The following is a 12,411-nucleotide window of genomic DNA, read 5'->3' as shown; positions in this document are numbered from 1 at the left end:
AAACAACATTTCCGCATGCAGGCGGTGAAACGGTTTAATTTAAATACGCAATTACAACCCTTATGTATGGTCAGCCGATGTCAACTTTGTATAAGCGAATTATTAAATTTCACTCAGAGTATATTATGTACGTGTTGTGTGTGTATGGTTATTTCACATTATTATTTTAAATTGACTATTGTAGTATATTATTTACTCATGTCTGTGCCCTGTGGCCCATTCTAATATCATGTACACGAAAATATTCGTATTTGGCTTAGAAACACGACAACACATGTTTCTAAGCCAAATACGAATATTTTCGTATTTAACATCAAATTGAATGGAAAAAGTCTGAATTTTAACGAAAATACTACTACTACTATTATGTGCTTATTATATGATCAGTGATCACCATTTGCATTTTGCACAAACATGATATTATATGATTTTATAGTGGGCATTGTTTGCCTTGCTTGCATTATATAATAATAAAACAACAAATCTGTTAATAATAATTATTTAATAATACAATTACATAGGAATTAAAAGAATAAAAAATTATACAAATTCAATTAGTGTATGATCACAAAGTACTCCTCTCATCATTGGAAGTCTGCCCTAAGCCCTTGGCTAATTCACTAATGCATTGCCACTGTCCTTCAACACTCTCTCTCCATAAGCTAACTTTATTATCTCCCCCGGAGATAGCCAGGATGTTCCCTGTCAGTGACCAGCTAACACTCCATACAACATCATCAAAGGTGTTCAAAATAGTTGGCGTCCAGGATACATTATCATCGCTTGTCCAAATAACAACACGTTTATCTTGTGAGCAACTTGCAATCATGGACTTCTGCAAGCCCAGAGAAGGTGCCCAAGCCACATCCCTGACCCAATCTATGTGCATTTCTAGACGATTCTCTTCCACCCATTGATCTCCTTGTTCTCGCCATATCTGTTAATAAATGTTATCAAATTATTATTCAATAACAATAATACAATATACGTAAGTGAGATTTAATAAATAGTTTAAAATTTTTATTTGATATGAGTAGGATGCTTTTAATAAATCATCTAAATGATTTGAATGATTTTGATTTATATGAATTTTATTTAGCAAGAAAACTCATAAGATTGAACACATATATTGCCAACATTATGCAACATGACTAATTGACTAACCTTAATTAAATTGTCACATCCTCCAGACACCAGTCTTTTAGGGGCTTCTTTATTTGTAAGTGGATCTAAGCTCAGATCTGCTGAAATTGCTGGGCACCAGCTCACCGAATTAACACCTATAGCATGAGCTCCAGATATCTTTTTCACATCCCAGTTTCCAGCATCATTATTGTAAGTGATTATTGAAATGGAGCCGTCAGAACTGCAGCACGCTAATATCAATCCATACTCCGCTGGTGCCCAAGCTACAGAGTTAACAGAACTTTCATGACCGGTGTATTCATACAGCTTTGTCCACTCGCCGGCCTCTTTCCAAATTATAACTTTCCTGTCGTATGAACAGGATGCTAGAAGGTTTCCATACTTGGGATGTGCCCAAGCAACTTGCCACACCGGCCCAAAATGACCCTTGAGGTCGGCTGCGAGAGTTTGAGTACCACTTTTAATATCGTATATTTTCACGGAGTTATCAGAAGAACAAGTAGCGAGACGCAGACCGTAATAATCTAACTCGGCGTCATGGATCATGTCTTCATGGCCTGTATCTATTGTGTTGAGTACGCTTATCATTTTGATTTTTTGAAATACAGTGAAAAATATTTAACGTTTGTAAACTCGTGAATAGGTTTTCAGACACATATGTCAAAAAAGTTGACGTGGAAGCACACTGCACATATGTCATTTGACAATTATTGTGCACTGGTATAGATAACATATTTACAGATTATATTGCACATTTAAAACTTTGTTTGAAGCAACTTTGAAGTCAGCTTTATGTCCTGTGTATATGTTATCCAAAGCTTAATTATTATCGAACATTTTCATTCGACATATTGGTACTGGCGACTGTGAATAGAAAGTTTTGTGCTTGGTTTTGTGTAAATTTTTATGAACATACGAAATTTATAGTCTAGATGTGTCAATGTCATTGAAAGTCAAACTGAAAGGTGACTGAAAGTAAAATAAAGGTAAAACTTCTTGACCGATCTTCCAAATTTACCTCAAAATATTGATGAGCTAATCGTAAATATATTAAAATTATGAAAAGTTTACTTTATAGAAGCTAACAAAAATGTCTGAGAAAGAAGGAGGATTTTTCTATAACATCGAGAGTTTATTGGATAAGGATTACCGTGGCGTAAACGTATGTTATTTGGATATAAATAATATGAGCACTTATGAATATTTTTCATAACATTACACCACCTTTCAGATCGCCGTATACAGCATAGCTACTGCAGGACTCGCTCTAGCGATACATAAAATCCGCCCGGTAAGTAGTATTTCGAAATTGAGGATAAATAAAGCTAATAAAACGATATTATATAATGTTTGTTGTACAGGTGAGCAAGTTTTCAAAAGCGAGTAAAATACCAGAACACTTTATAAAACAACATGAACCACTGAAGGGTGTTTATGCTGGAGTTCAGCATTCACCAGTAAGACTTTTGGTTAATCACAAGGCTCCTATTTACTTGCCTCTATGGCATTCAAGTAAACCACCTCTACCAGTGAAGGTAATTTTACGAATTAACTTACATGTAATTGATTTTAATGACAAGTTATATGATTTATTATAATGCATAAATAATATTTGTAGCTATGGGGAGTTGATATTGTAAGTGGTAATGCTGTGAATTGGCTTGAGTGTGTTGCAAAAGGACAAAAAGTTACTTTAAAGCCAATTGCCAGAGACAAAGATGATTTAGTTTCCACTGTACTTTTGCATTTACATCAACCAAAGGTTTGTAGATAATTTTTGTATAATGTACCAGATTACATACTACATATCTAAATATGTTTAACGTTTTCTAACTGTAACATTCATTTGATTTTAGACTAAAACTGTGGAAACTCTGGATCTTGGCCAGAAACTGATAGAACTTGGTTTCGCTAAAGCTTCTGTGCCACAACAAATTGGAAAGAAAACAGTCGAATCAAAAATAGCCCCTGCACTCTTATCTGCTGAGAGTCATGCAAAGAGTCTAAGAAATGGAATATGGTCAGATCAACTGCCACCAGTGCCTTTCTATGTTGTGTATTGGAGAAAAGGGTATTACATGACCAAAGAGTTGCTTATGCTATCCACAAAGAAATTATTGCAAATTATAGTTTTCTTATCGAAAAATGCATTAGTGGGTGCAAAATACATCATCAGCAGACCATTCAAGTCTAACTCAAAACAAATACAAGCTACTTAAGAATTGCATTTTATTTATATGTTACTTAATAGTTAGTACCAAATGTGTTATAAATTACAGTATAATTATTTGGTTACTTGTCTTCCTACATGACTTAAAATTCCATTCTGTATATATTTGTTGAAAAATAAATTTACTAGTTAACTGCTTCAGTTTTTAATTTGCAATACTTATTATCATACTATTTAAAATATACTATGTGTATAGTATATTTTTTTATGTCATATATCAATCATAAAATACTATGATAGTATAGCTTTGCTAAATCATACAGTTCAACAGTTTGACCTCCACATCTTTACTGGGTTCAAATAGATTCAATATATTGACTGGGACACATGACATATACAAACAGTAATTCTACACTTATCCTTTAGAAGTATATTTATCTGAAGTATTTCTGAACATATTTGATGGAGGTTTAAATATAAGGAAAATCAAGTGGCTAATGATTCTGATCAATTAGATTTAGAACATTTTATATAATCTGTTGGGATTATCGAAATAAAAACTGCAATAATTAAAAAAAGCACTGTTTATTCAAATTAAATATGAAGTATATATTACATTAAAATATATATCTTAATTAAAATAGCAAAAGAAAAATACAGCTAATAATCTATTGAAATAATATCCATTAACCATGTTCACATATTGAACAACACCCAGTAATTTTGCCTTAAGATAATGTCATAGTAATATAAACATAATTGCATTTATTTTACAAAAATACTGCTTAAAAATTTCTCAAAACTGGAAAGAAAATACTACATATTGATGTATTTAAAATGATATGACCTTACGTCACAAATTATTCTAGATAACATTGCAACATATCCACAATTTAACACCTCGAAATGAAGGATGTTGGATATAAAAATACAAAAGCAAGTCTGATCTCCATACGGAGTGCACCAGTTAAAAATAGGTCGAAAAATAGTGTAGGGGTTGCGACCCATATTCACTTAATAGAGGGGTAATTGGCGCGGGTGTTCGGGCGGGACTGTGCATCGTCAGAGGATGGAGCAGCGGGACAGCCACGAGGTGGGCTTGGGCTGCTGGTCATTTGCTTTCAACTGATGGGTGCCACCTCTGCCACCTGGTGGGTTGCTCGCCTCCTGGTTATTAAAAGTTGTAAAAATAATTATTAGAAGCACAAATGTTAACAGAATAAGAATATATTATTTCAATATTATACAGAGATTAAAAAATTGACAAAGTTTTAGCATATTAGATTATATTACTCTAGCTTTCTGCCTGCAGCTTTGCCAGCTTTGTCTTAAACCTAATAATTTATATAGTAACTCTTCCTTGTGAATAGCTCTATCTATTAAAGCAAACTGTATCAAAGTCTGTTATGTACTTTTAAAGATCTAAGCATTCATACATATAGACATTAGGACAGATACGGGGAGCGACTTTGCTTTATATGATGTAGTGATTAATAGTTTTATGAATTACAATACATATTATATTCAGTTAGGTAAGGTCAGTTTCTGCTCAAAGTTAAATATAATGATCTTGTTTCAGCTCACCATAATTTTCCCATGTAAGATATCTATTTATACTAACTACACTTAACAGTCATGCAAACTATTATGTAACACATCTAATACTATCTAAAACTATTATTAGTACATAATATGTAAGTCTATACTAAATAAATAATTATTTAGAATAGACTTTTTACCAGTTACAATAGTAGCAAAATTTGTGATTTAGAAATAAGTTTACAGTTTTAATACCAATAATATTTCCTACTTGTTGTCAAACTGGTTTGACTCAAATTTTAATTAAAAATCAATTCAACACAATCTAAATGTTAATGGTTAGATAAATCACAGCTAGCCTACATGCATTAGGCAAGAGAAGAATTTGTAATATTAGGTAGGTAGAATCTTATTAGAGTTCCTAATATTATATGGATAAAAAATATGGGAAAAATAACAAATATATATTATAGAGCTAGAATAGATGAAACTATGTCTGAATTAAAATTTTCATCAAGGCATTGATAAGGTTATATTTTCTAAACAACACAAACAAAAACGAAAACAACACTAGTGTTAACCAACAAAATATTACCTTCTGTGTTCATAGAAAGCCATGTAACAAGAGAAAATATGTATTAATATAATATAATATACTTAATGCAATAAAAATGTGATATTCTTATGAGATAAATTTTAATATAAATAATATATGAATTGAAATCATACCTGTTTCTTCTCCATCTTAGCTTTGATATCCCTTGCTAATGTATAAAAAGCATATTCCACATTTAATGAATCCTTTGCTGATGTTTCTACAAATTTTATTTGATACTCTATTGCTAATTGTTCTCCTCTTTCCTTGGAGACCTATGAATGAAACAGTATTTTTGAGTACATTGCATGATTGTTATGATACATCTAATTATTTCCAGAAGTAATACCTGTCGTTTTGCATCCAAATCACACTTATTGCCAAGAATCATCTTTTCCACATCTGCACTTGCATTTTCCTCTATGTTTCTTATCCAATTTTTTATGTTTTCAAAACTCTTCTCATTTGTAACATCATATACAAGCATTATTCCCATAGAGCCTCGGTAGTAGGCTGTTGTTATCGTGCGGAATCTTTCTTGACCGGCCGTATCCCTAAAATGTACAGTTAGCAATTTATTATTGTTTGAAAGATTCAACAGCTATGTTCCACTTATCAGGAAAATAACTCACCATATTTGTAATTTTACTTTTTTGCCATCGAGATCAATTGTTCGTATTTTGAAGTCAATGCCTGCAAGAATTAGGTGTTAAACTGTAAAGTCAACTAATTAAAATTAGAGTGTATGATGTCATAAACAGTTCATTCATTTAATTCGATAAGGGCTCCATTTATCAAAGAGCCGCGCCCTTTTTCACAACAGATTTGTTGTGGGAACAAAAATGATTCACAACAAACGTTCACAAAAAATGTACATCAAAGCTAATTACGTACAAAAAATACAACTTTTTTGACAATAACCTTTAGTACAAAGACATGAATACTTACCAATAGTTGATATAAATGAAATATTGAAAGCATCTTCTGAAAATCGAAATAATATAGATGTTTTTCCGACACCTGAATCACCTATTAGAAGCAATTTAAATAAATAATCGTAAGTTTTTGCCATTTTTTTACAACAATCTGATTACAGAATACACGGCCATTCATTTGGCATTTTTGAGTAATCGCTGGTGTTGCTGTGTTGGAGTCAAGAGTTGGCGAGTATTCTCTTATTGCCAGCTATATTAAAACAGTGTGATATTTTATCTGTGTATTTTATGCCGTAATTTTGGATTTTTTTTGACTGCATTTGTTTGTTTACTTTAGGTATTAGAAATGTTCTACAATCTATTTCTTAATTCATAATTACTTATCATAGTACCGATCAAGGTAGATATATTAAATATTATTCTACTAACTTCGTTGAACTTATTCCATTTCTTCTATTTCTATTCAATTTGTTGAAAGTTGGGCATAGTAATTATCATTATCAATACAACGCATTATGGAAAAGCCAAGCGGCTTTCAGCTCTCATTTACAGAATATATTTTGAATCATGTTTACCAATCGGCTAGTAGCCATCAAATCATCAATGTAAATTTAGATTTTTGACACATGACAAATGACATTAAAAATGACACATTCACAAAAGCTTGTATTTTGTTGTGATTTTGTGGCTTTCGGCTTGTTTTTAGCCTAAACATTAGAGAAAAATATTAAATTTTAATACATATTCACTAAATAATGCCAAAATTATAAATAAGTAATCATGTTTTATCACGTAAGTAAAATATACACATAATTAACAATTTTAACGCGGCAAACTTAACGAGCTATGTTTCTTGATTTTAGATTTCTTTGGAGCACGAAGTTCTTTTGCACCCTAGATACTTTGGGCCCCAGTTGCTAGACACAGTTAAAGAAAAGCTTTATACAGAAGTAGAAGGAACATGTACAGGAAAGTAAGGACATTTATTTGTGTATGATGAGGTTATGTTTACAAACAGGAGTTGGTCAATGTATCAATATTCAATATAAATTGTACTTATTTACAGATACGGTTTCGTTATAGCAGTGACAACAATAGATAGTATTGGAGCTGGGCTTATACAACCCGGTCAGGGTTTTGTAGTCTATCCGGTTAAATATAAGGCAATTGTATTTAGACCATTCAAAGGAGAAGTTTTAGATGCTATTGTCACACAAGTTAATAAGGTATTAATCAATAAATTATGTACAACATATTTGTTTATTTATTGATTGATTGGTGTGAAGATATTATTTTAATGCATCTTGGAACTTTTATAAACATAAGTAACATATTTTTCTTTCAGGTTGGAATGTTTGCACAAATAGGACCATTGAGCTGTTTCATTTCTCACCATGTAAGTAAATTTATATTCTACTAAATAAAATAATAAATCCTTGTCTTCTGTGGATTTATAAAAATAATTTTAATATATGAACTATCTTTCGAGGAATCGATGTCTAGAAAAATATTGGATACATATTGAACAACTACCAAACACTTCATAGAGAGTGGGGTCAAAAAATAACTAATGCTAAAAAACTTTATTTACAGTCAATACCAGCAGATATGGAGTTCTGTCCCAATGTGAATCCTCCTTGCTATAAAAGTAAACAGGAAGATAACGTCATTCAAGAGGAAGATGTTATCAGATTAAAAATTGTTGGAACCAGGGTCGATGCTACAGGCATTGTGAGTATTTATTATATTTTAGTTTCATTTCATAAGGTTTTTTAAATGATGCATTGGGGATAAAAAATTGATTTTTGTTTTATATATTTATGAGCGGATGGCCATAATCATCAAGGTCAGTCATATCTTGGTTGGTTGGTAATCACAATGTCACAGACAAAAGTTATTGAATCGCACAAATCTATGCGCTAGTTATTAGGGAATAAATAGGAAGGAAATTAGTTTTGAAACGACAATGCACAAGAATACTCGGAACAATAGCGATTCGTCGCAAACATGGTGCTCAAGCCGTTCTTCGTTTGTAACCAAGCGACGTCTGCAGCCGACCATCGACGCGACGCTCCGCTAGATCGACAGTTGTCAAATCTCGTTCCTGATGTAATTCTCATCAGCTAGTAATACTCCTACATCTATATATATAAAAATGAAACCCGTTTTCTGTTGTCACGGCATCACGCGTGAATGGGTGGACCGATTTCGATAATTTTTTTTTTATATTCCTTGAAGTACGAGGATGGTTCTTATGTAGAGAAAACGTAAATTGTACCACGGGCGAAGCCGGGGCGGACCGCTAGTATAATATAAATTCTTGCAATAAGTGAATAATTCAAAACTTAAGGCCCTTCGCTCATGGAGCTACTCAAAAAGAACTAGTCACAAACTCAAATTACTAACGAGTTGCCTGAGCGTCACAGCCCATACATGTTCTATGGAGATTCGCACACGACGCGACTAGTTACTAACTGGTGAGTAACGCGTTAGCAACAAATCACGCGCGACGCGTCGTGCCGGTCTCCACGCTACTGGTTTCCCGAGTTTCTTTGTTTTTTATGATAAAAATGAACGAGCAAACATTGACAAGTGACTGAAACTATATAATATATTATAACTTGAGTAGCGTTGTATGCGAGATAAAATTTGTAACTGGTTTGTAATCGTAATTACTGATTAGTTCAGTCATTTTTGAGTAGCCCCATGAGCGAAGGGCCTAACACTTAAAAAAAATGATTTTAAAAAGTTGTTTATTTTGTTAACTTTGGATATTGGAACATCTTGGGTAGTTAGAAAATATGTAATGTCGATGACTTATTGGATTCTACACTGTTCTATGGATTCTACTATGAAGGTCTTATGAAGTACCTTTGATAATTAAATTTATTTTCCTGTTCATTACATTACTTCTTCCTGTTTATGTATTGATAGCCTAACAAGCACATAAAAGACCATTCAATAATTTGTATATTCACGAAATTAAATAAAATATTTGTTTTTGTTTTCAGTTTGCAATCGGGACACTCATGGATGATTATCTAGGATTAGTGACACAATAATTTATAAGCACTATATTTAATGATGAAATAAAACATCTTTCATATTTATTGTTTTATTTATTTGGCATTCAAATTGTTGGGACAAATCTATACTGTAAACAAAAAATCATCAAAAAAGGTTAAATATTTGGACACAATCAGTCTATTTAGGCAGTATCTTGGTGGTTGAAAATCAATTTATTGTTCATATTAGCTTACATCTAACACAAATCTTACATAGTTTTCCTTATAAATGAGGAAGTGTTAAATATTTATAAGAATTAGTCGTATCTAAGCTGGAAGCTTTAGTTAATAGAAACTAGAAAGATTGAAGAATGCCAAAGTTTGCAAATATAGCATTTTATGTCCTTATACAACAATGAAAATAAGTTGGATGATTTTTCAAATATAATTTATATATCAGAAAAATATTTTGTTACAATTATTATCACTGCGAAATTTTCTTTGAATTATACTTATTTTCAGCCATATGATTTACAAAATAAAAAGGGAAAAAAAAAAATCAGTATTTTTGTAATATAACATGATTCATTTGTGTACTGCTGCATTTAGTCTTGATTAATTTTTAACATTATTGATTGATGTAACACTCAGTTACATTTTTATTCAATTAAACTTTAGGTCAATCATTATATTATCTATTCTATCACTATATACATGAACTAAAAACGTAATTATATTATCTAATAATAAAAAAAATCCAAAGGGATGATCAATTCTTTGGTTCGTCAATTATATACAAATTATAAAAAATACATATGAAATAAATTAAACCTGAACTTTGCTCATACTCGGAATATGGCATCTATATAAATAATACTCAATATGAGATCAAAAACTCAATCCAAGCAGATATCTAAGCACCAAAAGGCTAACGAAACTAAAAATAATTTTTAGCTTACTTTTAGAATAACCGAAGCATGAATGCTTCAAAACATTTATATGTACTAGTTATATATTTTATAATAAAATATTGAGACATAACATTGTGCAATATAGTGTTATAATATTCAAGATAGAAGATATATTTGGAACAATTTAATTACTTTGCAGTCACAATAAATTTGCAGTTCGCTCACTGATTATATGCAGGCGATGCGTGCTGGCCAGAGGTAGCATACAAAATATTGTAACAAGCCATTGTTTGGCTAAATATATGCTTAATTGACGCGCCCAAAATAGTTTGTTTTTTAAATTTATATTTGATTCTAAGCAGTCTAAGTATTTTTGTTAATTATACTTAGATTCTGGCCAGGTTCACATGCCGCGTTACAAGGCACAAAATAAGACATCAGAATAAAATTATTCGCAATTGAAAACAGACATATACTATGCTACGTACTCAACAGTACAGGAAGGTTCCACCGAAGCAAGGAGGGTTAACAGTAGGAATTAGCTGATATGAGATTTCTTAGAGTTAACAAGTAGTAACTATTTTATAAGATTCATCTACAATATGGTTATAACATGAAATATTGTATAGTTTAAATCGTAAGGTTTACAGTGGGTTGGCCTAGTACTAAGGGAAACTGGTGATGTTTGGACCATTCATTATAAGTGTATAATTAATCAAGTATATTTTAACTTTTTAAATGACAAAATATTTTTGAAATAAGTATAGTATTAATTCCAACGACACCGAAATGTATTTAATATTTTTGTTATAAATAAGGGTACATTAATTAACGCTCCAAACATCGCCAGTAGTGACATCTACATACTTAAGCACAGACTAAAAGGGGAGTAAGATTGAAATACAACAACTATCTAACATCCAAACATTCTATCATTCTTAACAATATGATTAAACTGTTCGAATTTTACATACAACACGAATTTTTATTTAATTGTAATAATACTGATATATTTTATATAAGGGTCACGGTACATATGACGATAGAAACGCACGTGAGCGTTAAATCGATCTTATGTAACAGACCCTTTAGAGGATAGAGAGAAATGTTTTATTCTATTACTATGTGGGTTTATTGGAATTTTTTGCTTCCCCGTCACCTGGCTACCTTAAATCGTCCATCCTGACACTCAAAACCGAACACCACTCGAACCTGTTACCTGTCTCTGAAGTAAATGTGGAAAGAAGACGAGATTTAGCTAACTAATCAATACGAAGACTAGCATTTTTAATATATCTAGCGTAAAATATTAACGTTTAAATGATATACTATATAAACATTTACTTCCCGAACGCGACCGTTAAAGTAATACTATACCGACACTATATCGTGCTCTAAATTATATTTAAATCGTGAGTATATACTTGAAGAAGCTCTAACTAATGTTTCTAGATTTACATCTATCTTTTCGGCGTGCTCGATGTATCCTTTCATTGAGCCTAGAAGATCTTGAGATTCATTGCGAAACAAAATTTGTACGCGTTCCATCGAATCAGAAATATAAAACGCAGTCACAGAAAAGTCTACAGATAAGCTTTTTGGTCGTTTGACCAAACTCGTTCGCAACTGAATGTAATGAACGGAAAGGTCGCGCGTCCCGCCGCACGTCAGCCGCCAACTGTCAGCTGTCAACTGTTAGCTGTCAACTGTCAGTTGTCATCTGTCAGCTGTCACGTGTCATCTGTCAGGCCCGCTCAGTGCGTGACGTGGAAGCAGTGGCACTAGGCGTGCGGGTGTCAGGAGGCGGGCGGCGCGGCGCCGGCGGGCTGCGGCACGGCCGGGCACACGGGCCCGCGCACAGCCTCTATGTAGTCCTTGATTAGGGTCGCGATCTGGTATGCCTGTGGACGAGATTGGATATAGAATTGATAAATCGACAAATTCTTAGGGTTTTATATGGTTAGTAAGCTTTTTAACGGACTATCTCTGGCATTGGATATATTGGAAATTTCAATCTAAGTACATAAAGTGAAAACTTCTACCAGTGCAAACTCACTTTGGGCGCTTTATTTGGCCCATCTGCACTTAGCACCCAAATTTTGCTAGTCCA

The 12,411-nt window shown here is 32.5% G+C and overlaps 5 protein-coding genes across 5 annotated transcripts in view; 2 read left to right on the top strand and 3 right to left on the bottom strand.

The window, feature by feature from the left end:
• Positions 1–483: 483 nt before the first annotated feature.
• On the bottom strand, positions 484–1,810 carry Sec13 (nuclear pore and COPII coat complex component secretory 13). The gene is made up of 2 exons (XM_090112636.1): positions 1,165–1,810; positions 484–937 (listed from the first exon to the last, which is right to left on the bottom strand). Exons 1-2 carry the CDS (start codon positions 1,732–1,734, stop codon positions 566–568), a joined length of 942 nt encoding a protein of 313 aa, XP_089968762.1. The 5' UTR covers positions 1,735–1,810; the 3' UTR covers positions 484–565.
• A 293-nt stretch (positions 1,811–2,103) lies between these two features.
• Positions 2,104–3,512, top strand: LOC149900785 (mitochondrial inner membrane subdomain organizer). Its single transcript, XM_090112404.1, has 5 exons — positions 2,104–2,308; positions 2,378–2,437; positions 2,508–2,681; positions 2,765–2,908; positions 3,003–3,512. Exons 1-5 carry the CDS (start codon positions 2,237–2,239, stop codon positions 3,363–3,365), a joined length of 813 nt encoding a protein of 270 aa, XP_089968530.1. The 5' UTR covers positions 2,104–2,236; the 3' UTR covers positions 3,366–3,512.
• Positions 3,513–3,885: 373 nt separating this feature from the next.
• On the bottom strand, positions 3,886–6,597 carry Rab8 (RAS oncogene family member Rab8). Its single transcript, XM_090112479.1, has 5 exons — positions 6,399–6,597; positions 6,083–6,143; positions 5,800–6,004; positions 5,585–5,725; positions 3,886–4,483 (listed from the first exon to the last, which is right to left on the bottom strand). Exons 1-5 carry the CDS (start codon positions 6,520–6,522, stop codon positions 4,379–4,381), a joined length of 636 nt encoding a protein of 211 aa, XP_089968605.1. The 5' UTR covers positions 6,523–6,597; the 3' UTR covers positions 3,886–4,378.
• A 428-nt stretch (positions 6,598–7,025) lies between these two features.
• Polr2G (DNA-directed RNA polymerase II subunit Rpb7) lies at positions 7,026–9,493 on the top strand. The gene is made up of 6 exons (XM_090112556.1): positions 7,026–7,177; positions 7,249–7,358; positions 7,452–7,611; positions 7,731–7,781; positions 7,979–8,116; positions 9,397–9,493. Exons 1-6 carry the CDS (start codon positions 7,166–7,168, stop codon positions 9,445–9,447), a joined length of 522 nt encoding a protein of 173 aa, XP_089968682.1. The 5' UTR covers positions 7,026–7,165; the 3' UTR covers positions 9,448–9,493.
• Positions 9,494–9,950: 457 nt separating this feature from the next.
• Positions 9,951–12,411, bottom strand: part of Myo81F (unconventional myosin 81F) — an 89,335-nt gene continuing 86,874 nt past the window's right edge. The window contains exon 40 of the mRNA XM_090112108.1: positions 9,951–12,202. Coding sequence (XP_089968234.1) covers positions 12,098–12,202 — 105 coding nt within the window. The 3' untranslated portion in view covers positions 9,951–12,097. The remainder of the gene's footprint in view (positions 12,203–12,411) is intronic.

This window comes from Colias eurytheme, chromosome 18, assembly GCF_061535395.1.
Source record: "Colias eurytheme isolate Ceu_HAF_F1 chromosome 18, ilColEury1 Martin Lab GWU primary, whole genome shotgun sequence".
NCBI classification, from domain to species: Eukaryota; Metazoa; Arthropoda; class Insecta; order Lepidoptera; family Pieridae; genus Colias; species Colias eurytheme.
This window is presented reverse-complemented; position numbering and strand designations above follow the sequence as displayed.